This window comes from Aedes albopictus, chromosome 3, assembly GCF_035046485.1.
Source record: "Aedes albopictus strain Foshan chromosome 3, AalbF5, whole genome shotgun sequence".
Lineage (NCBI taxonomy): Eukaryota > Metazoa > Arthropoda > Insecta > Diptera > Culicidae > Aedes > Aedes albopictus.
Genome location: NC_085138.1, coordinates 170,251,987 through 170,276,923, shown reverse-complemented (window position 1 = coordinate 170,276,923; position 24,937 = coordinate 170,251,987). Strand labels below are relative to the sequence as shown.

The following is a 24,937-nucleotide window of genomic DNA, read 5'->3' as shown; positions in this document are numbered from 1 at the left end:
GTCTGTCTGTCTGTCTGTCTGTCTGTCTGTCTGTCTGTCTGTCTGTCTGTCTGTCTGTCTGTCTGTCTGTCTGTCTGTCTGTCTGTCTGTCTGTCTGTCTGTCTGTCTGTCTGTCTGTCTGTCTGTCTGTCTGTCTGTCTGTCTGTCTGTCTGTCTGTCTGTCTGTCTGTCTGTCTGTCTGTCTGTCTGTCTGTCTGTCTGTCTGTCTGTCTGTCTGTCTGTCTGTCTGTCTGTCTGTCTGTCTGTCTGTCTGTCTGTCTGTCTGTCTGTCTGTCTGTCTGTCTGTCTGTCTGTCTGTCTGTCTGTCTGTCTGTCTGTCTGTCTGTCTGTCTGTCTGTCTGTCTGTCTGTCTGTCTGTCTGTCTGTCTGTCTGTCTGTCTGTCTGTCTGTCTGTCTGTCTGTCTGTCTGTCTGTCTGTCTGTCTGTCTGTCTGTCTGTCTGTCTGTCTGTCTGTCTGTCTGTCTGTCTGTCTGTCTGTCTGTCTGTCTGTCTGTCTGTCTGTCTGTCTGTCTGTCTGTCTGTCTGTCTGTCTGTCTGTCTGTCTGTCTGTCTGTCTGTCTGTCTGTCTGTCTGTCTGTCTGTCTGTCTGTCTGTCTGTCTGTCTGTCTGTCTGTCTGTCTGTCTGTCTGTCTGTCTGTCTGTCTGTCTGTCTGTCTGTCTGTCTGTCTGTCTGTCTGTCTGTCTGTCTGTCTGTCTGTCTGTCTGTCTGTCTGTCTGTCTGTCTGTCTGTCTGTCTGTCTGTCTGTCTGTCTGTCTGTCTGTCTGTCTGTCTGTCTGTCTGTCTGTCTGTCTGTCTGTCTGTCTGTCTGTCTGTCTGTCTGTCTGTCTGTCTGTCTGTCTGTCTGTCTGTCTGTCTGTCTGTCTGTCTGTCTGTCTGTCTGTCTGTCTGTCTGTCTGTCTGTCTGTCTGTCTGTCTGTCTGTCTGTCTGTCTGTCTGTCTGTCTGTCTGTCTGTCTGTCTGTCTGTCTGTCTGTCTGTCTGTCTGTCTGTCTGTCTGTCTGTCTGTCTGTCTGTCTGTCTGTCTGTCTGTCTGTCTGTCTGTCTGTCTGTCTGTCTGTCTGTCTGTCTGTCTGTCTGTCTGTCTGTCTGTCTGTCTGTCTGTCTGTCTGTCTGTCTGTCTGTCTGTCTGTCTGTCTGTCTGTCTGTCTGTCTGTCTGTCTGTCTGTCTGTCTGTCTGTCTGTCTGTCTGTCTGTCTGTCTGTCTGTCTGTCTGTCTGTCTGTCTGTCTGTCTGTCTGTCTGTCTGTCTGTCTGTCTGTCTGTCTGTCTGTCTGTCTGTCTGTCTGTCTGTCTGTCTGTCTGTCTGTCTGTCTGTCTGTCTGTCTGTCTGTCTGTCTGTCTGTCTGTCTGTCTGTCTGTCTGTCTGTCTGTCTGTCTGTCTGTCTGTCTGTCTGTCTGTCTGTCTGTCTGTCTGTCTGTCTGTCTGTCTGTCTGTCTGTCTGTCTGTCTGTCTGTCTGTCTGTCTGTCTGTCTGTCTGTCTGTCTGTCTGTCTGTCTGTCTGTCTGTCTGTCTGTCTGTCTGTCTGTCTGTCTGTCTGTCTGTCTGTCTGTCTGTCTGTCTGTCTGTCTGTCTGTCTGTCTGTCTGTCTGTCTGTCTGTCTGTCTGTCTGTCTGTCTGTCTGTCTGTCTGTCTGTCTGTCTGTCTGTCTGTCTGTCTGTCTGTCTGTCTGTCTGTCTGTCTGTCTGTCTGTCTGTCTGTCTGTCTGTCTGTCTGTCTGTCTGTCTGTCTGTCTGTCTGTCTGTCTGTCTGTCTGTCTGTCTGTCTGTCTGTCTGTCTGTCTGTCTGTCTGTCTGTCTGTCTGTCTGTCTGTCTGTCTGTCTGTCTGTCTGTCTGTCTGTCTGTCTGTCTGTCTGTCTGTCTGTCTGTCTGTCTGTCTGTCTGTCTGTCTGTCTGTCTGTCTGTCTGTCTGTCTGTCTGTCTGTCTGTCTGTCTGTCTGTCTGTCTGTCTGTCTGTCTGTCTGTCTGTCTGTCTGTCTGTCTGTCTGTCTGTCTGTCTGTCTGTCTGTCTGTCTGTCTGTCTGTCTGTCTGTCTGTCTGTCTGTCTGTCTGTCTGTCTGTCTGTCTGTCTGTCTGTCTGTCTGTCTGTCTGTCTGTCTGTCTGTCTGTCTGTCTGTCTGTCTGTCTGTCTGTCTGTCTGTCTGTCTGTCTGTCTGTCTGTCTGTCTGTCTGTCTGTCTGTCTGTCTGTCTGTCTGTCTGTCTGTCTGTCTGTCTGTCTGTCTGTCTGTCTGTCTGTCTGTCTGTCTGTCTGTCTGTCTGTCTGTCTGTCTGTCTGTCTGTCTGTCTGTCTGTCTGTCTGTCTGTCTGTCTGTCTGTCTGTCTGTCTGTCTGTCTGTCTGTCTGTCTGTCTGTCTGTCTGTCTGTCTGTCTGTCTGTCTGTCTGTCTGTCTGTCTGTCTGTCTGTCTGTCTGTCTGTCTGTCTGTCTGTCTGTCTGTCTGTCTGTCTGTCTGTCTGTCTGTCTGTCTGTCTGTCTGTCTGTCTGTCTGTCTGTCTGTCTGTCTGTCTGTCTGTCTGTCTGTCTGTCTGTCTGTCTGTCTGTCTGTCTGTCTGTCTGTCTGTCTGTCTGTCTGTCTGTCTGTCTGTCTGTCTGTCTGTCTGTCTGTCTGTCTGTCTGTCTGTCTGTCTGTCTGTCTGTCTGTCTGTCTGTCTGTCTGTCTGTCTGTCTGTCTGTCTGTCTGTCTGTCTGTCTGTCTGTCTGTCTGTCTGTCTGTCTGTCTGTCTGTCTGTCTGTCTGTCTGTCTGTCTGTCTGTCTGTCTGTCTGTCTGTCTGTCTGTCTGTCTGTCTGTCTGTCTGTCTGTCTGTCTGTCTGTCTGTCTGTCTGTCTGTCTGTCTGTCTGTCTGTCTGTCTGTCTGTCTGTCTGTCTGTCTGTCTGTCTGTCTGTCTGTCTGTCTGTCTGTCTGTCTGTCTGTCTGTCTGTCTGTCTGTCTGTCTGTCTGTCTGTCTGTCTGTCTGTCTGTCTGTCTGTCTGTCTGTCTGTCTGTCTGTCTGTCTGTCTGTCTGTCTGTCTGTCTGTCTGTCTGTCTGTCTGTCTGTCTGTCTGTCTGTCTGTCTGTCTGTCTGTCTGTCTGTCTGTCTGTCTGTCTGTCTGTCTGTCTGTCTGTCTGTCTGTCTGTCTGTCTGTCTGTCTGTCTGTCTGTCTGTCTGTCTGTCTGTCTGTCTGTCTGTCTGTCTGTCTGTCTGTCTGTCTGTCTGTCTGTCTGTCTGTCTGTCTGTCTGTCTGTCTGTCTGTCTGTCTGTCTGTCTGTCTGTCTGTCTGTCTGTCTGTCTGTCTGTCTGTCTGTCTGTCTGTCTGTCTATCTGTCTGTCTGTCTGTCTGTCTGTCTGTCTGTCTGTCTGTCTGTCTGTCTGTCTGTCTGTCTGTCTGTCTGTCTGTCTGTCTGTCTGTCTGTCTGTCTGTCTGTCTGTCTGTCTGTCTGTCTGTCTGTCTGTCTGTCTGTCTGTCTGTCTGTCTGTCTGTCTGTCTGTCTGTCTGTCTGTCTGTCTGTCTGTCTGTCTGTCTGTCTGTCTGTCTGTCTGTCTGTCTGTCTGTCTGTCTGTCTGTCTGTCTGTCTGTCTGTCTGTCTGTCTGTCTGTCTGTCTGTCTGTCTGTCTGTCTGTCTGTCTGTCTGTCTGTCTGTCTGTCTGTCTGTCTGTCTGTCTGTCTGTCTGTCTGTCTGTCTGTCTGTCTGTCTGTCTGTCTGTCTGTCTGTCTGTCTGTCTGTCTGTCTGTCTGTCTGTCTGTCTGTCTGTCTGTCTGTCTGTCTGTCTGTCTGTCTGTCTGTCTGTCTGTCTGTCTGTCTGTCTGTCTGTCTGTCTGTCTGTCTGTCTGTCTGTCTGTCTGTCTGTCTGTCTGTCTGTCTGTCTGTCTGTCTGTCTGTCTGTCTGTCTGTCTGTCTGTCTGTCTGTCTGTCTGTCTGTCTGTCTGTCTGTCTGTCTGACCGCTATGGATTCGGAAACTACTGAACCGATCGGTGTGAAATTTAGTACGTGGGTACTTTTGGGGCCGGGGAAGGTTCTATGCTTGGTGCGAGACCTCTCCGGTCTCTGGAACGGGGGGCTCCCATACAGATGACTTTGCGGGGGACGCCCCTAAGGAGCTGTGTGTCAAAAAAACACAGTAAGCAGGCAGTACGATGGTTGTCAGAAGTGTGTAATAAAAAATGATTGCATCGGAAACATCTCGGAAACACCAGTTGCTTTTGCCGCAGATGCCTGCTTGCATGGATCAATATAACCTTTTTTCGCCCCGGATATCAACGGTAAAGTCGGTTGGGTTAAGGACAGCAATGACAACGGACTAAATGAGTTAGCGTCCTAGAGCTATCCAGGACAATTGTGATGCATATGAAGATTTATAATGGTGATTGCGAACCGCTGTTGGAAGTTCGGGAAAAGTTGATAGCACTAAACGGTAGGTGGACCCTAGACAGACTATATCGGTCCGAGGATTCTGCTTGGTTAGATCAAGGATGATTTTTGTTACGATCCACTATGTAGTGCAGTGTAGTGCAGGTCTAGGTAGACTTCATGGAATCTCGGAGTACCGAGGCCTAATATGAAGCCGCTGATCGGAAAATGTATTGCAGATTGTTAGTATGGAGGAGGGCAAGGTCTTTATAATATCTTTGATTCACCTATGCAGGCTCATGAAATTTTAACCCATGCTTTATCGGAAATTTTATATACTCCTGTGCTGTACGTGAATCGACGAGAGCAAAAAAAAATTAACCAATATTAAATTTTCCGAGTAATAAAACGAAAAGTGCCTAAAATAGGACCCTCCCTGCCTAAGAGTCAGAATAGATTTTTTTTGTACTAAGATTATCGAGACGGGAATTGTATCAAAGTTTTCGCAAAAAGTTTCAGCATACTCTAATACAGTTAAACCACAAGTCACATTGTTACATACATACATTTCCGACCAAATATTTGGGATCACTCCCTCAAAAACGTGTCATTTTAAGCCCCATATCTTAATCAATCTGCGTCCGATTACACCTAGGACTCATAAAAGAAGGATAATAAATCAAAAAAAAAAATTTGAACATGATTCAGGTAAAAAATTTACGAATATGTGTATGTAAACTTACCCTTAAGTTACCAAATTTTCTAAAGAGTTTGAAGGTCACCCCTCAAAATGATGTATTGGACAAAAGTTTGGGGTGACTTCTTTGTCAAAGTTCATTCAATTTTGATTCTTTTTGTCTGATTTCAAAGATAATAAACTAGACTTACGAGTTATGACTTCAACTGAATATATTCAATATTTTATAAATATAAAAATGTTATGTAAGTGTCAATATTACATCACATTCACTACTTTTCCAAACATAAGGCCACTTTTCGTTAAGTTTAAGTATCTGAGCCTCAACAAATATTTGTGGTTCTATGCCTATGCAGTAAGTACCATTATGTTTAAAAAAGCCAAGAATTAAAATTGAAAAAAAAATGACAAAGATATGAACAAATTACTGTTCAAAGTTTTGCTAAATTGACCCCAAACTTTTGGCCGATACTTTATTTTGAGCGGTGATCCCAAACTTTCGGTCGATGACATAAATAGATAATTTACTTAGGAACTTTTTTCTAGATGTTTTAGCTAAGTTCGGCGAAAGCTGTTGAAACCTAATAAAAATTAATAGCTACCGCTCTCATCTTAAAATGTGGTCAACCCTATTTCCAGCGACTCAGCCGTAAGCTTAAATTTATTTTTTAGGAAATTCGGTAACTTTATTTTAAGTTTACATATAAAAGTTGTCATAAAAATCAACTAAATCATGTTATTTGACACATTTTCCTTTGAATGAGACCTTGGATTTAGAAAACAATCGCAAATTGGCGAAGATACGGACCTAAAAAATTACAAGTTTTTGAGGGGGTGACCCCAAACTTTTGATCGGGAGTGTATGTTTTGGTGGTCGAGCTGCTGACACTTTCATCACAAATTTTTCCTTCTTTTTATCAAAGGTTTTTCTTTCGAGAAGCATTGTTGTGTTGTTTGTAGCGGTCGAACTGTTAACTCTATATGAGATCTGTCTTTCTTTTAAGTTATACTGATACACAGTTGGTTGGCAACCAAAATGCTTACTTCACCTCAGATTTTTTTTTTCTTCTATTAAAAATAGGCTGTTCTTTTGCGTTACCAATGAGCGTGATTTTTGCACTCGACAAATATTGTCAAAAAGCCTACACTATCATACTTTAAATGGGCAATAAATGATTTGCGATTATTCATAAATTAATCTAGAAATTGCTTATACATTTTGTTCAATAAAATCCTTTAGGAGTCCAACCAATTGTTCCCTCAATAATTCGTCTAGAAATTATTGCAAACATGGATTTCTTCAGATTTTTTTTTATCCAGCGATTCCTACAGAAATTCTTCCAGGAAATCGTTAAGAAAACTCTTCTGTGATGCCCTAAGGAATGCACCCGGGAATTCCTTCTGTGATTTTTTTAGGAACAACTCCAAGCACTCTTCTTGGGATTCCTCCAGAAATTCCTTCAGAAGTTGTTACAGGATTCCTCTGTGAATTCCTTCACGGATTCGTCTAAAAATTCCTACAGGGATTCGTCCAGGAATTCCTCTATAAAGTCCGCTAGAGATTCCTCTAGAAATTCCTCCAGGTATTTCTCTAGATATACCTCAAGCAATTCGTCTAGAAATTTCACCAGGGGTTCATCCAGGAACTCCTTTCCTTTAGGGATTTGTTCAAGAATTCCTCCAGGGATTTCTGAAAATTCTCCAGTGATTCTTCAATTAAATACTCCAGTAAATCCTCTAGGAATTTCTCTAGAGGTTCCTCCATGAGTTCCTTAGAAGATTGCTCAAGGAATTTCTCTAGAGATTTCTCCAGAAACTCTCTCAGGTATGTCTACTGGAATTCCTTCAGGAGCTCCTCCAGGCGTTCCTTCAGTAGTTCCTCTAGAGATTTCTCTTGGAATTTCTCCACGAATTCTTTTAGGAATTCCTCCAGGAATTCTTTTAGTAATACCTCCAGGCATTTCTCCAGGGATTTCTATAGGGATGCCTCCAGGGTGTCATCCAGGCATTCCTGAAGGATTTAATTCTGGGACTCCTCCAGGAATACCTTTAAGAATTCCGTTTGGAATTAGCCCAGGAGCTCCTGTAGATATTACCTCAGGAACTCCTGCAGAATTTACCTCAGGAATTCTGGATTTCATACAGACATTTCCTCCAGGATTGCTATCCAGGAATTACTCCAAGAATTGATCCAGATAACCCTCCAGGGATTCCTTTTTGAGATTATTTCAAGAATTTCTCCAGTAAATCCTGCAGGAGTTTAACACGGATTCCTCCGGGAATTCTTCCAGGGTTCCCTTGAGGATTTTTTCCAGAAATTTCTCCTCCAGGTATTCCTCAAAGGATTTCTCCAGGAATTGGTTCAAGGAATCCCTCCAGGAAACCCACAAGCATTTTCTCCAGGAATTCCATTAGGAATTGGTCCAGAATTCCTCCGATGATTCCTCCAATAGTTCATCCAGATACTCCTCCAAGAATTTTTCATGGAATTCCTCCAGAAAGTTTTCTCCAGGAGTTCCTCTGGAAATTTCTCCAGGATACCTCGAGGAATTCCTCCAGGTATTTCATGAAATTCCTGTAGAAATTCCACTAGGGATTCCTCGAGGAATTTCTCCAGAAATACTTTAAAGGAATCATCAAAGAATTCTAACTGAAAGTATACCAACAATTCATAAAAAAAAAACCCTCCAGAAATTCCTCCAGGCCAAATTCCCTCAAGAAATATCTCAAGATACTCTTCCAGGAATTCGCAAAGACATGTCTCCAGGCATTCATTCAGGAGCTCCTCCAGAGATTTTCATAGGGATGCTTCCAGGTATTTCTTCAGAATTTGATTCTGATACTCCTCCAGGAATACCTTTCTCCAGGAAATCATCCTCCCGGAGTTTATACACGCATTATTCCAAGAATCCAGGGATTCCTTCAAGGATTCCTCCTGAGATTTCTCCAGGAATTGGTTCAAGGAAAGCCACAAGGATTAAGATCTGTCAAATGCGAAGAATTACAAAAACAACACTAAAAATAATATTAAAAGCGGTAGATAATTGTAAAAAAAAATACACCAACATATTTAAAATTGGCAATACAAGGTTTGCCGGGTCAGCTAGTATATTATAAGAATCAAAATGAAATCTACTTTGGCGACTACTTGTAGACGCTGTCAAAGATACGAAGTTCACCACGTGGTCGGGTGATGTGATGACTGCTGCGACTGCACGTGGTATTTGTACTGCGATTAAATTTCTTCCATCTTTCAAGACCCGATAGTCGCCATAAATGTGTTTTTCATGCAATGCACAATATCCACAGAAAAATTTATAGAACCACATGAACTTTTATGGTAAAATCTACAAAAGAGTAAAGTCGATTTTTTTTTTAATTTTATACAAACTTCACGAGAAATTTCTTATAAAAATGCTGTTAAAAATCTGGCCGAAGTATCTCGCCAAAGATATACATAATTCCTAACCCAAAATGAACTGAAAACCACTGATCTCGAACCCTTTTTCCACCGGACCCGTTCGTTTCCCAACAAATACTCACCTCGAAACTATTTCGGAGCAGACCAGTCGAGAACCGTCGTTGAATCGTTTCGTCATAAGAATGATATGTTCTGAACGTGACTTCTTGTCCGATTTCATCCACGCTTGACCGAGAAATTCCCTAGCGAGCAGGCGAGGGAGAGACAGAGAGAAATCCGGGGAAAGAGGTTAATTAAGTTGGTGCTGCTGCTGTCGGAATGGGTTTTCTGGTTCAGAGTTTTGGAACAATATCGATTGTTCCGTGCTGAACCGGACCGGGAAAAACTTACTCGCTTCGAATGGCCTGAAATATTTGATGATCCAGGTACGTCATTTGTTCCGCTATTTCCAGCGCCGATAGAGTCTCTATGCTTTCCTTGCCCGCCAGCTGTTCGGTGGATGTGGACTGAAATAAAAACGTTTCTTTTGATAGGAAGCAAATATTTCGAATTCTAGCCTTGACGACCATCATCAATTTTAGTGATTAGTGTATGATGATTGATTGAAGATTGTTTTATGATTATGATGTCTGATTAATGTTTAAAATTGAGATTAGAGGGTAAATTTGCACTGAAGGTTCTTTTTCCCCCAACTTACCAGCGGTGGCGTCAGCAGCGTCTCCAGATGTTGCTTGCCACTGTCGATGTCCTCGCGGCACAGCAACCGCAACAGTTGGGATGCAGCTCGATGCTCGGTTGGTAATAAGTTCGGACTGCACGTGATGTCATCCAAGAAAGCTATCGTCTGAGAGCGCAGAGTTGCATCCTGTTCGAAGTCCTGGAAGTGTTTGGACACCCAGTGGCGCAGGACGTTCAGCACACGCATCGTAGCAGGGGAACTGACAACAGATTCTTTCCGGTTCCTAGCTTCCACTTCGGGGGGCTCGTCCCTAGGGTTGCTGGAAGCTGAGGTAGCGATTGCGAAAGCCGCTGCTGCCGTTGAGGTGCTACTCCTGGCGAGGCGTTCCGGAGAAGTTTCGTGTTTTTTTTTTTGTTTTTGCAATTGATTGATACAATAAATTGGTCATTTAAAGAATAAAACATTTGATTTGAAAATGATCTCACGACGAAAAAAAAGGAGCGATGATCGATGTCAGGTCAGCTAAAAATATTTTGAAATGATGACCATAACCACTTCACCATCATCGGTTTTGAAAGATGATAATAATGATAATAATGAAAGGAATAGAACGAAAATAGCAAAGATGTGAGAGAAACACTCATCCATACAGTCTTGCACGTAACAAACAAGCATAATAAAACAATTATCCAAAATGTCTGTTGTTGAATGGCATTAAAAGTAGAATGCAACTTTTCTCGAGGAGTAAACACGACACAATAGAATTTTTATTCCAAATTTGAAAGGTCGAAACAGTAGTTTACGCAACAAGCATGAAGATTTCTAGACGAACATTTAAAAAGGGCCTATCTGCTTTTTGTAAACAAACATGTTTCTGTCTCTGCAGGGCCCATCTGCATCAACCCATGCACATCAATACCCATATCCGAAAGAGTATTCTTTAGGCAGGCCCGTGCACAGAAGTGGCGCCAAGGGAGGGGTTTTTCCCAATTTTCGGAGGGTCGCCTAGTTAGGATTAGGTATCTTTATTAGAGAGATTTTCAGCCCGAGGCTGGTTCATCTCTTGGAGAATTACCAACTAAACTGGAAGAACCTGAAGGGTACCTTCCAGTGGTACAGAGTTTACAAAAAATATAAAACTAGGCTGTCAGTCATATTGGACTAAAAAGTCCTTTCTAAAGGCGGTGTTCTTCAAAAGAGTTTTCCACATCGTTAACCATGTGGTAAGCCGGGTCGATTATATCCATTGGTGTTGTTTTCCTTAAATATCCGTGTCTGGTCCGTATGTCGAGCGTGAGTCGTTTGCTAGATGTCATTGAATAGCCTAGCTTCTTTGAGGAAGTTCAGCAGAGTCCTTTCGCATACAGAGTCATTTTGGAGGGCACGACTTGTAGACGTTATGTCATGTTGTATTCGGAGATGTTCCAAGATTGGGCAGTTACTGATAAAATGTTGTACAGTGTTCTGGGTACTGCACGTTTCACAAACTTTGTGGAAATTTCGGCCATCGCCCATATTATGGGATACACGCGTGTGGCCGGTTCGAAGACGGGATAAAACCTTCTGCTCTTTCCAGTTTTGTTGATCTATCCATGCGTTAACCTCTTGCTTGATTTCTCTAAGGAAGAGAGATCTATCTTGATTCCATTCACTAGCCCATGCTCTCCATAAGACATTTTTTATCCACAATCTCACATCGTCTCCTGGAATTGTATTAGAAAAAAGCTCACTCTGTCGGCCTATGCTGGCTAGAGCATCGGCGCGCTCGTTACCCAGTATACCGCAGTGACCAGGAACCCACATGAGAGTTACTGGCGTGTTTCCGATGTCCAGCTCGGCCTGAATAGCTTGGATAAATGGGTGCTTGTTGGTACTGCTCTTAATGGCTTGTATAGCACTGGCAGAATCAGTGACTATCAGCATAGGGTTTTCGCTAGGCTCTGAAATCGCAATAAGAATTGCTGCAGCTTCAGCAGAAAATACTGAACACTGATTCGGTAATCGATGCGATATTTAGAAAGTCGGCACCATATACGCCGATGCCCACACGATCTAATAGCTTCGAGCCATCAGTATAGCGGATTTCGGTGTGTTGATATCTTTTTTGGATTCTCTGACGAAAGTGTGCTTGAACTTGCGTGGGGTTGGAGCTTCTTCGGAAAAGGGATTTCATGGTACAGTCGATCGATGTTTCTCTGGCCTTCCAGCTTCGAGGACCAATACGGTGGAGTTCAGCCACCGGGGGAAGCGTGGATCCGGCCACAGTATTAAGGGCGTAGTTCGCTTGCTCAGCAAGAAAGCAAACTTGCCCATCATCCTCGGTCCGTTCTAGATAGCCAACTGCCCGACAACAGATCGCCATCGCAGCTTTGTATCGGAATGGAAGCACGCCTGCTTCTACGCAGGCTGCGAGAGCCGGAGTAGATGGAAGGAGGCCTGACAACGCACGTATCGTATTATTATAAGTTGGAGAGAGGTATTTCACCATACAGTCGAAGGCTCGACAGGTTATTTCGACCCCGTAAAGCAACCGACTGCTGATAACTGCATCAGCTACGCGCAGGCGAGTAGCTCTATCACTTCTGGTACGTTTGCTCGAGATACTTCTGATCATATTTACACGATTTTTGCAGGCTTCCTTGATCTTGGAGAAGTGATTCTGGAATGTCAAGTGTCGGTCTATGGTAACTCCGAGGATTTGAACAAATTTCCTTGTGGGTATGGGACTACCGTTCACTGTTAGCAGCTTGCGTGGTGGCGTATGCCTGGACTGGCACACGTGTAGTCTGGCACACTTTTCAGCCGAGATATCGAAGCCGACTTCCTGTGACCATTTAGCGACGGCGGAAACTGCAGCCTGTAATTTGCGCCTAATACTCTTGGGATGCTTTCCAGTGACGATCAGGAGTATGTCGTCCGCGTAAACCAATATGTAGACTCCCTTGGGAAGTACAAGGAAGATTCCATTCATGGCCACCAGAAAAAGGGTAACAGCAATTACCGACCCTTGTGGAACACCTGTTTCCTCGGTCGTCACTTTGGATTTGTGGTTTCCCACGAGAACTTGAAAGGTTCGTTCGTCAAGGAAATTTCTTACGAACGCAAGCAGGTTACCGGAGATGCCCCAGGATACTAGTTTGCTTAGTATTCCGGGGGTCCATGCTCGATTATACGCCTTGGCTAGATCCAGAGACGCTATTTCGACGTGGTCTCCGTTTTTCACAGCGTCATCCAAAATTTGTCCTAGAGAAGCCAGGTATGTCCCGGTTCCAAAGCTGGGTCGGAAAGCATGCTGCCTGTTGTCCAACTTACGATTTTCTTCGAGAAACTCAACCAGTCTGCGGTTCACCATCCTTTCCATAATTTTAGCTACACAGCTGGTGAGGGCGATTGGTCGGTAACTAGCGACGTCGTTTGCAGGACCGGATTTTTTCGAAATGGGTATTACAAAGCTGTGTTTCCAGCTTTCCGGGAGGGTACCAGCAGTCCATTCACGATTGATTATTTGAAGAAAGGTTTCCTTACCTATCAGGGAAAGACGCTTCAACATCGGGTATCCGATGTCATCGGGGCCAGCTGATTTTCCTTTTGCCTTTTGTAGTGCGTGCTCCAGTTCTCTAATGGTGAATGGGATGTTAAAGGCCTGACCTCGATCTGGGGGAATTGGAAATCGATGCACTGCCGCATCTGGATTTGGATGGTGTTTTAGAAACTTTTCTGGGTAGCGTTGATGCGAAGAGATGTCGTGAAAGTAGTTCGCCAAGGCGTCTGCAATAACGTTAGGGTCTCTTCTTGTCGTGCCATCGATTTTGAGAGCAATTCCTTTAACTCTTCTCTTGCCTTGGAAGTTGTTAATCCGCCGCCAAAGTTCAGATGATGACTGATCCTCGTTGATGGTGTCGAGAAACTCTGTCCAGGATTTTTCCTTTTCCTCCCTGATCACCTGACGGCATGTGTTGCGGGCGTGTTGGTAGTTTTCTATGGCGGACGTCCTCTCTGGGTGGTCTTCGGGGAACTTTTTCATAGCTCTTTTGGCAGCGCGAAGAGCTTTCCTGCGAGCCTTGACTGCGTTCTTGGAGGTCTCATTCCACCAATGAAGAGCTCGTCGTCCAGGAGCAGGACTAGTTTTTGGAATGGTTGTAGTAGCAACTTTGGTTATCAGGTTACAAAACTCCGGAAAGGAGCCCGGTGGCGATAATACTAGTTCAGTGTCGAGAGCCGCTTGGAACTCAGACCAATCGGCTTGAGGATATAACCAACGAGGTCGTCGTGTTGTTTCGGGAGCAGTATAATTTTCTAGGGCTAGTACAATCGGTATGTGGTCATTTCCTCGGGATTCAGCTTCTACAGACCAAAGAAACCGATTGGTAACAGTAGCAGACACAAGTGACACATCGATTGCAGATTCAATCTGTCCGCGGGAGAAAGTTGCAGAACCATCGTTGAGGATTGTGAGATCAAGCTGGTTGGCAATGTTTACGATGATGGAGCCACGCGCATTGTTGCTGCGGCTGCCCCATGCCCTATGGTGACTATTCATATCACCAAGTATAGCTTTCGGGCCCGGGATTTGTTCGAAAGCGTTTTTAAGCCGGATTTCCAAATCAGGCAGATTTCCATTCGGTAGGTAAATCGAAACCACAGAGATGGGGAACGGCCATGGCACGCGAACGGCAACTATCGGCAGGTCAGAGTCAATATCAATTACTTCAACCGAGATATCAGCTAATACTCCAATGGCAACTAAATGGTATATATTGGCAGCAGTTTTGGTGTACCACAGGTATTTCTTGCCAAGGGTGTTGTTCATTATTGTGGGAGATACTCGATGAATTTCTTGTAGAGCAAGTACCACGGGTTGCTGATCACGCACTAGCATTTCAAGATCTGGAAGGTTATGTAGAAATCCATTTATGTTCCACTGAACAGCGAAGACGGTTCGGCAACCGGTTAGTTGACTGTGAGTACTTCGGCTGATATCGGATTGCTGATTTGGGGGACTTTTTGCCGTTAGTGTGCTGGTGTCGATAGCCGAACGAAATAGAGTTCTACCAGAGGAAGGTGACGGTAATTCACCCGCCAAGGGCAGAGATATTCCGACGGGACAAAAAAGAGAATTTTGGAAGGTGTTGAGTGTAGGCTGTCGGGTTGGGTGGGACTTACCGCCTGGGTTTGAGGACCCAGGGTGCCCAAGGGTCGCCTAGTGTATGGAGCGTCGGTAATGGGGAGGGTTTAACACCCAAAACCCCCCCACCTCCCTTGTGCACGGACTTATCTTCAAGTTATCTGTCAAGGGTGTTGATATGTGTGGGTGGATGCAGATGGGCCCTGCAGAGACAGAAACATGTTTGTTTACAAAAAAGCAGATAGGCCCTTTTCAAATAATCGTCTAGATTTTTACAGCACGAGTCGTACATTTATCCAACGAGGATAGTTTTCGAACGAAACTTTTTCATCAGACTGCACACTGATGTTAGTTATGTTTAAGAATGTCTGATCATGGCAGTTTAAACCGTGCAGTTGTCCTGTTTTTCATAACTGCGTCCAGAAAGCATCAAGAAGTTGATCAAAACTAATAACAGTGATGTAATGGTTCATTACGCAACGCAAATCAGTGCTGTAATGAACCATTACAGCACTGCTAATTTGCTGTACGCCTTTTCCTGGCAGATTTGCGTTAGGTAAAACAGCCTATTAAGATGAGAAATTGCAAAAAGAATGTTAATCTGATTTGAGCAGCGTACACACCTACAGGGGATGGCCAAAATGTTTGGGATAGGCAACTTTTTTTCTCCTACAAAAAAATTCAACATGCTATAACTTTTCATAGGGTGCATCAAAAAATCTCAAATTTTGACTGTTTGTCAACCTGTTATATGGCAATCATTGGTACAAATTTGGACTCGATTGATTAATTTTTCGCGAAGTTAAAACCGTTCGGTAAAACATTATTATTTAGACAACTAATTTTTGAACTGTTATGTCTCGGAAACCAGTGAACCGAATTGAATGAATCTTTTAACGTTAATCAACAATATATTGATACTTAATACGACGTTATAAAGTGTAATATTTTCTCACAGCGAATTAAGTTATACCGGATTGAATTTTTACCAATATAGAGGAAAATAAGTCAAATTTACAATACCACACAAAAATTACTAAATGTCTTCTTCTTTCAATCTAAATAGGCTCTAATATATCTGACTAAAGATAACTTGAGAACAGAAGTGGAAAATCTTTGGATATCAACACTAAAATTTATTGACATTGATGTAAAAAAATTACATTTTCTCGAGAAAAATCCGAAAAGTGTCAATCCATGATAGTTTTTTTTCAACGTTTAAAAAGTGCCTATGTTTTAATAGTTTGTGAAGCATTTACATATTGTTAGTGTAAGTTCAAAATTTCATTCAATTCGGTTCACTGGTTTCCGAGATATGACAGCTCAAAAATGAGTTGTTTGAAAAATAATGTTTTACCCGAACGGTTATAACTTTGCGAAATCTTAATCAATCGAGCCCAATTTTTTTCCAATGATGCACACAAACAGTCAAAATTTGAGATTTTTTGATGCGCTCTATGAAAAGTTATAGCATGTTGAAGTTTTTTGTGAGAGAAAAAAAAGTTGCCTATCCCAAACATTTTGGCCATCCCCTGTACCTTTTCGATACTTAATTGACGAAACTAGAATAGCAGAGCTGATTCTTTGACAAAAAATCAGCTGAGTTTAAACTCCCAATCAAAGGTATGTCATTTTTTAGGGCCCATATCTCTGCCAATTTGCGTCCGATTTCAAAACCCTAGGTCTTATCCAGGCTTGTCATTTGCTCCCACAATGTGCCTCAAATACACGTTTTTGCTCTCTTTATCTTTGTGCGTTCCTATCGAAGTCGTTCGCGCGAGAGCGATGCACAAAGAGAAAACGTGAGCGAGACAATGAGAAACGTCGAGCCACTAGAATCAACACAAAGTGTAACTTTTTTGTGCCTCATTTTAGTGAAACCCGGTAAGTTGTTTGACAATTTCTGGGGCGTTCTTCGCAGTATGAGCTCACCGATCGGGTGGTATGACATAATTGCAAACATAAATACCAGTGAATTTTTTAATAAATGATTTATTATCATAAACATATTTATGTTTACTCCCAGCGTGCACGAAGTGCCTCAATTTTGAGAAAACGCACTTTTTTGTGCAACCAATCCGCACGTTTTTCGGAGTCACAAGCTACAAGCAGGAAGGTGGAATAATGCGAGAGAAAACGCTCTAGCTTTGGATGCGGGAGCGCGGTGCAGATTTTTTGTTCTTCCGTTTTGCTCTGAGGAGGATTCCATGCCTGGTCTTATCCAAGAGATGATAAATCAAAGATATTTTGAATATGATTTTGGTGATATTGTTACAAAAATATTTATATTTAAACTCAACCTAGAGCTACAAAACCTTCTAAAAAATAAATTCAAACTTACAATAATGTCGCTGGAAATTGAGTCGATAAAATACTAAGACGAGAGCGGTAATATAACCTAATTTCTATCAGCTTTCAACTGCATTTTACCGAACTTAGCAGAAAAAAAGTAATTAAGGAAATTAACTCTTAATGTCATCGACCGAAAGTTTATAAGTTCTAACAAATATGTATGGTTCAAAAAAATTCATTATGATCGAAATTGAATGAAAGTTGATGAATATATCGTCAAATCACTTTTCTATGTTTTACTAAAAGAAACTTTTGGCCGATACATCATTTTGAGGGGTGACTCCGAAATTTTGGTCGATGAAATCAAGAGTTAATTTTCTTAATAACAATTTTTCTAGATTTTTTTCAGCTAAGTTCGGTGAAAACCAGTAGAACCCTGATAGAAATTAGGTAATATAACCACTCTTATTTGGTTGATCCAATTTCTAGCGATACTGCGATACTGTACGTCTAAATTTATTTTTTAGAAAATTGTTCAACTTTAGATTAAGTTTACATATACATATTTTTGTAAAATTTTCACCTGATTCATGTTAAAAGTTTCTGTGACTTTTTTTTGGGACTGAGAGTTTGGAAATTGAACGCAAATTGGTGAAGATATGGGCCTAAAGAAATTACATGTTTTCAAGGGGGTAACCCCAAACTTTCGATTGGGAGTGTAAATTCAAGTGTTCCGACCAACAATAATCTGGTTTACTTTTGAAACATTTTATGTCTGTATTCATAATTATTAGAGTGTCCATCCCGTGACGTCCTGGAACAAAAAAAAAATTTGGGATTTGAATGATACTATCGAGGCTACGCGGGCTGCAAAACGGTGAGTCGATAAGGAGAGCGTCCAACATAGCTCTGGTCCTCACAAGTTCCTACCGCATGCTTCCACGGGTCAAACGATGACAAAGACCGCCAGCTAAGAGTTGTGTGCTTAGCTGGTAGTGCGGCCTGGGCACTGTTGTCCTTCTGACTTCAGCTAGATTGAGGAGGTACGATCCGAGTGTCTGTTCACCGAGGAGGTGCGGCTCAAACAGCGTCTGTTCTGGCATCCAGCGGCTGAGTAAGAAACTCTGCACCACGCCCAGCTAGATCCAAGGAGGTAGCCCCATCAGCGTGGTCGTCCCAGTGTTGGTTGGGACGTTAAACAGAACTGGCACGATGGCCCTCCGGCGAGACAAGAGTGTTGGCGTAGGCCGAATAAGCCACCCGTGAAAATCCCCATTGCGAATAACATAGGAGAAAATACGACTCGATACAATCGGCAAAGACCCACGCGACGAAATATGGACGATTGGAAACTTGGAACATGGAATTGCAAATCTCTAGGTTTCGCAGGATGTGACAGGATAATATACGACGCACTACATCCCCGCAACTTCGACATCGTGGCGTTGTAGGAGGTTTGTTGGACTGGACAGAAAGTGTGGAAAAGCGGGCATCGAGCGGCTACCTTTTACAAAATATGTGGTACCACCAATGAACTGGGAACAGGATTTATAGTGTTGGGCAAGACGCGACAACGATGGATCGGGTGGCAGCCGATCAACGCAAGGATGTGCATGTTGAGAGTTAAGGGCCGTTTCTTCAACTACAGCATCATCAATGTCCACTGCCCACACGAAGGGAGACCCGATGACGAGAAAGAAGCATTCTACGCGCAGTTAGAGCAAACATACGATGGTTGCTCGCCGAGTGAAGTGAAATTCGTTGTCGGCGACATGAACGCGCAGGTAGGAAGGGAGGAAATGCACAGACTGGTAATCGGGCGAAACAGCCTGCACGCCATACAGAGCCGTCGCGTGGTCACACGGCGCCCTTGGCAAGCATCCAGATTGGCGCCCCACGACAATTGAACGTTGTTAATTTGCAAAAAATGTGGTTATTATTTTTTTTTTCTCAAAGTTTTTAGTTGGATTTTTGTGTTTTGAAGAAACTAATAGGCTCCTAAAGTCCTGTCGGGATTCTTGTTTTAAACCACAATATATGGTTCAAGAGTACATATTTACTAATTTTTTGACGTTTTTATTAACCGTAGTTGAAAATAAATAATTTTTATTTTTTTAGCCTTTTGTCTCGTCCCTAGCTTATAACGCATACTTTGAGTGATTTTTTTTTCACCGTGTATGTCAGATAGGAACATTTTCGAAATCCCAGAGCGAAAAACGTCGAGCTCAGTCACACAAGGTTGACCTCAAATGTCAAAGTAGAACTATTTACCATTTCACTTATTTCAAATTTTCTCATTATTTCTTTGTTTTTCAAGTTCAAGTAAAGTACAATTCCGATTAGAATACCATGCTTGATCGTATTATTCAATATAAGCGAGATTTCGTCTTTAATTTTAGGACCCTATTCCCCTCGTTTTTTTTTTTTAATTTATTTTCTATATTTTTTGCTTGATAGAGTTTCAGAGGTTTTCAGGGATCCTCTAAAGGTAAAACAAATTTTTGATGATTTCAATTGGTTTTAACAGAATTTTCTATTAATTTTACGAAAGTTTTCTTCTGAAGTTCAATCCTAATATTTATTAGAAAATCTTGAACTGATTTTTCAGTAAACATTAGATGAATCATGGACATGGAGAAATAACATGAGGAAATCCTGAAGAGATCTATGACTTTTTGTTGAAATCTCCGAAAAAAATTCTGCTGAGCCACTGAATGAAATTATGCTAGAATCTCTGTAGTAATTCCTGCAAGATGATCCAAAGGTATACCTAATGAAAAAATATATCAGCAGGAATTTCCAATGGAATTTATGGAAAAATTCTTCCAAGAATTCCTGGAGCAGTTCTTGAAGAAATGCCTGAAGGATTGCCTGTAAAAATGTGGAAAACAATTGGAAGAATTTCTGAAAGGAGCTTTTTTGAAGGAGTCGTAAAGAATCTTTGGAGGAAACAAATCCCTACCAGGTTTTATGAAGAAATCCCTGAAGAAATCCAATGGCAGATTTAATAATGGAATACCTAAAAAAATGTCTGAAATTGTTCCAAGTTAATAATTTTTTGGAAGAGTTTAAAACTTTTCTAGAGAAATTCTACAAGAAATTTATGGCGTAATTTCTAATGAACATGAACCAATTTTGGAAGCGATCAATGGAAGATTTTCTAAGCGACATGGTAGATTTCTTCTTTCTAAAGATAAAGATACAGATTTTATCTATAGAAGACTTTCTGAAGGAAACTGGTCGAATTTCTAAAATAATCTATAGATAATTTTCTTTGAAAAATCTTGAAGAATTTCTGAAGGAATTCTCAGAGACATTTATGAAGGAATCGTTGGAGAGATTTCTAAAGGCATCCCTGCATGAGTTTCTACAGGAATCAATGGCAGATCCTTAATAGTAATCCATAACCTTCAAAGATATTCTTTCAGGAATATCCATAAAAATCTCTGAAGAAAACATCGGAAAATTTCTTTTGAAATTCATTGAAGGTTTTCCAGGAGAAACCCAGGAAAAAAGCTAGTGAAATAAGTATTGAGAAAAAGAAGTATTAACCCCTAGAAGAATTTTGAAAGGAATCTGTGGAGGAATTTCTAAAGGTATCCTTGAAGAAAATTATCTCTGAAAAACTTTTTTTTTAATATCTGCAGAAGTTTCTTATATTTCTTGTTTAAGATATTCTAATAAAGTATTTATGGAAAAAGATCCGCAGTAATCTTTTGAATAATTGCCGAATATATTCCAAGATTACTTCCTGATAGCATTCCTGGAGGAATTTTTAAGGAAGTCCTTCGAGGAATTTCGTGAAAAATCACCAGAAGAATTTTGTATATTTCAGAGGATTCCTGAAAAAGTTTCCGTAAGAATTTTAGGAGAAATTATTTAAGAATTTTTCGAAGAAATCCCTAGAAGAATTTCTGAAAGAATTTTTGAAAGATTTTATGAAAGAAACCTAACAAGAAATTCCGAAGAAAGACCTGGTGAAATTTTTTGAGGGCTCCAAAAATATTTAATTTGTTTTGAAGAAATAAAAATAAAAACTCACTAATAGTTTTGTGGGTAAATACGACTTGATAGGTTGCGCTAGTTTTACAAGAGTTTAATCCCTAATAAACATAAAGTTTTTTTTCCAACAATTGTATATGAACAAAAATAATTTAAAATATTTTTGTCATCACTGGGCATTTTACCTCAGAATTAACCTCAAGAGAATGTGTAGGAATTATGAGAAAAAACTTACACTAGAATTTCGAAAGCATATAGATTTTGCTTTTTACATTGAAAAAAAAAAACAAAATAGTTTCTCGAAATAAAATAGTAGATAATTTTCCAGATAACATCATGGTAAAAATTCAAAATAATTTAGAAAAATCTGATTTTTTGAGAAACCGGAAAAACGTAAAAATACATTATCAACCTTAGATACTTTGAACAGTGAAATCTTGATAATATTCATACTGTTTGCCTTTTGCCTCATGCCTTTTCGGCGCCCCTCTGAGCCTGGCGCCCTTGGCGGGGGCCAACCTGGCTAACCGCACGCTACGGCTCTGACGCCATATCGAATGATAACGGCCAGCGATGCGTAAACTTTGCAGCCACCCGTTGTATGGTAGTCCGAAGCACCTTCTTCCTCCGCAAAGATATCCACAAAGTCACCTGGAGATCACCCGACCATCAAACAGAAAACCAAATCGACCATGTTTTGATCGACGGTAAATTCTTCTCGGATATAACCAATGTCCGCACATACCGCAGTGCGAATATAGATTCAGATCACTACCTAGTCGCTGCATGCATGCGCTCAAAACTTTCGACAGTTATCACCACGCGTCGAAGTCGAACGCCGCGGCTCAACATCGAGCAGCTGCGTAACGTAGAAGTGGCTCCAGACTACGCGCAGCAGTTAGCAGTGGCCCTACCAAAGGAAGAGCAGCTAGGCGCAGCTACACTTGAAGATGGCTGGAGGGACATCCAATCCGCCATAGGTAGTATCTCGGCTACAGCACTAGGCTTCGCGACTATGAATCACAGAAACGACTGGTAAGACGGCGAATGTGAACAGTTGAAAAACGAGAAAAATGCAGCATGGGCGAGAATGCTGCAACTCCGTACGAGAGCGAATGAGGCACGTTACAGACAGGCGCGGAACAGGCAGAACTCAATCTTCCGGATGAAGAAGCGCCAGCAAGAAGAACGAGATCGTGAAGCGATGGAAGAGCTGTATCGCGCTAAGGACACACGAAAGTTCTACGAGAAGCTGAACCACTCTACAGTGGGTTATTACCAAGATTAGGAAGGTGGAAGTATTACCGGAGGAATGGATGGAAGGTATCGTCTGTCACATCTACAAAAAGTGCGACAAGTTGGATTGCGGGAACTACCGCGCGATCACACTACTGAGTGCTGTCTACAAGATACTCTCTCAAATATTATGCCGCCGTCTATCACCGATTGCAAGAGAGTTCGTGGGGCAATATCAGGCTGGATTCAAGGGTGAACGCGCTACAACGGATCAGATGTTCGCCATCCGCCAGGTGGTGCAGAAATACCGCGAATACAACGTGCCGACACATCACTTGTTCATCGATTTCAAATCGGCATATGATACAATCGATCGAGAACAGCTATGGCAGATTATGTACGAATAAGGATTCCCGGATAAACTAATACGATTGATCAAGGCGACGATGGATCGAGTGATGTGCGTAGTTTGAGTATCAGGGACACTCTCGAGTTTCTTCGAATGGTGATGGTCTTTCGTGCTTGCTGTTCAACATTGCGTTAGAAGGTGTAATAAGGAGAGCGGGAATAAACACGAGTGAGACGATTTTCACGAAGTCCGTTCAGCTGCTTAGTTTCGCTGATGATATTAATATTATCGCTCGTAAATTTGAGACGATGGCAGAAACGTACATCCGACTAAAGAGTTAAGCCAGGCGAATCGGATTAGTCATTAATGTGTCGAAGGAAATCGTGCTTACTTTGGACTCCGCAAAACTCTACGATCGAATAAAGTTCGCCGTAGCACTAAGTTAACTATCTACAAAACGCTGATTAGACCGGTCGTTCTCTATGGGCACGAAGCATGGATCCTACGTACAGAGGATCAACACGCTCTTGGAGTTTTCGAACGGAAGGTGTTGCGTACCATCTACGGCGGAGTGCAGATGGAAGACGGGACATGGAGAAGGCGAATGAACCACGAGCTGCATCAGCTGCTGAGAGAACAAACCATCGTCCATACCGTGAAAACCGGGAGGCTACGGTGGGCGTGTCACGTCATCAGGATGTCGGATAGCAACCCTCGAGACTAATGCTTCTCGAGAGTCATCCGGCCGGTACAAGAAGTCGTGGTGCGCAGCGAGCTAGGTGGGTCGACCAAGTGGAGGACGATCTGCGGACCCTACGCAGAGTGCGGAACTGGAGACAAACTGCCATGGACTGAGTGGAATGGCGACGGCTACTATCTACAACAGAGGCCACCCCGGCCTTAGCCTGATCGGTAAGGTAAGTATGTTTTATCGAAGACCACATTATCAAGAAGACTTGCAACATTGTTGAAAATCGGGAGTCACTGCTAGCAGCGCCACCCCGGATGAAGGTGGCACTATTCATGATAGTGTGTGTAAATTTTCATACTCGCACCAATACACTCTTACACTTTTACAAAAAGGTACCACCTTAGCTCACCAGGCGGCGGTGCCGTCGGTGACGCTTGCCATTAGCATGGGAAAATAACAGAGTTGCATGTCTTCTTGATAAAGTAGTCTTCGGTTTTATCCCAAGCAACACACATGTTATATAATAGTTACGACAGCACAAGTTTTGGTTGTATAGAAGTTTATTTTACGTTATTTCAACACAATTTTAGAATTACGTCAAATAAACTTATATACAATCAAAACTTGCGCTGTCGTAACTCCATTATAACATGTGTGTTGCTTGAGATGCTATCCCAATATGGCAATACCAGAAATAAGCAACTTTAGAGGATTCTGAATAAAATATGGAAGCTTCCCTGGTATAGTACCAATGAGATGTCTAATTTTCCGATATCGAGGCATTGGAACAGATGTCAGTGAAAATTATTGCAGCCCAAATCTGTGCAGTCTACTATTCTATAGTTCTGGTTAAGTAAGAGTTAAGATAAGTTAAAAATGTATTTCTGACGCACAGGTGAAAAATAGAGCCTAAAAAAGATTAGAAAAAAATAGTCTACTATCAAGCTAAAAATGTTGACAAGAATGTGGGACGACTTGAGTAGAGGGTCCCTTTTTAAGCTGTTTTCCGTTATAACTTAGCCAATTTTATGACAATTGACTTAAACTGTACGTATCTAAACATGTTCAAAACATCAATTCTTTTAGTTGAAAATTAACTGAGTTATAGCGGAAAATTTTTTGATATAGGACCCCCAGACTGTCAAAATACTAGAACGAGTCTTAAAGCTATAAAAATTGATAATTCAATGGTCAAAATTTATGACCTGGTGATTGTTGACTTTTCAGTAGAAATTAATCAAAGAAAGAGCTTTTATGTCATTATATTATCTCCAATCACCACAGTACACATAAAATGGGATATTACACCATCACGAGTAGTTAATTGAAACCTATTTATCAAATGCAATCAGGTTGTTCCTAGAATAATTTATTCCACAACAACAAAAACAAAAAAAGAAGATAATGACCGCTAATGGAAAACTCAAAACAGGGCAAAACTAGTGACCCGCGGTTTAACCGTTCGACCCCATCAACAAACTGGACCACTCAGTCGAGAGAACTTACCATAAGGGGTCAGGCCCAAAACTGTTGATACGATTCACCCCCGTACGTTCGTTCGTTCAGTAATGTTCAGCGAATCCAGAGGACCGTGCAATTACACCGATGAATAATAATAGTTGAAGCGAGTGGGTTGAACAACAACAACAAAAAAGTTGCGGGAAAATAAGCGGAATGGCAGCAGGTTGTACATTTCCAACGGTTGTCATCATTTTGTTTTTTTTTGTGTTTCACGCCCAGTTGAATCGTGAAATCAGAACCACAGTCGCGAAATTGTCAACAGTGGTAAATGATGATTGCGGCGCGGCGACGGAGAGATTTTTTTTTCGATGGATGATTTTTTTGGGAATGATAAGAAGTTTTTATTGCATTTTTCACGGTAGAGAGGATTTGGTGCATCCATTGAAGAGGATTCGGGGGGAAGGAAAGTTTCTCATACGCGTACGAGGGCCGGCAGTGGCAATTTTTCGACATGACAGCAATAAAACCAGCATGGGTAAGCGGGAATGCGATATTAATAGGAAACGGATGTGTGTTCACATGGAAGCGCAGCATCGGTGGCAGCAGCAGTCCGACAGGATGACGCGTACAAAGATAGCGAGACCGAGAGCGCGTTCG

The 24,937-nt window shown here is 42.3% G+C and overlaps 1 protein-coding gene across 14 annotated transcripts in view; it reads right to left on the bottom strand.

Moving 5' to 3' along the window:
- Positions 1 to 24,937, bottom strand: part of LOC109402762 (ras-specific guanine nucleotide-releasing factor 2-like) — an 839,143-nt gene that overhangs the window by 507,680 nt on the left and 306,526 nt on the right. For 11 of the 14 annotated variants that reach the window (XM_062861325.1, XM_062861315.1, XM_062861317.1 and 8 more), the window contains 4 exons: positions 24,326 to 24,346; positions 9,143 to 9,497; positions 8,836 to 8,951; positions 8,568 to 8,687 (listed from right to left, as the gene is read on the bottom strand). In XM_062861325.1, the coding sequence (XP_062717309.1) occupies positions 8,568 to 8,687; positions 8,836 to 8,951; positions 9,143 to 9,497; positions 24,326 to 24,346 (612 nt within the window). The remainder of the gene's footprint in view (positions 1 to 8,567; positions 8,688 to 8,835; positions 8,952 to 9,142; positions 9,498 to 24,325; positions 24,347 to 24,937) is intronic. The other 3 variants (XM_062861329.1, XM_062861326.1, XM_062861327.1) reach the window with 1 other exon arrangement.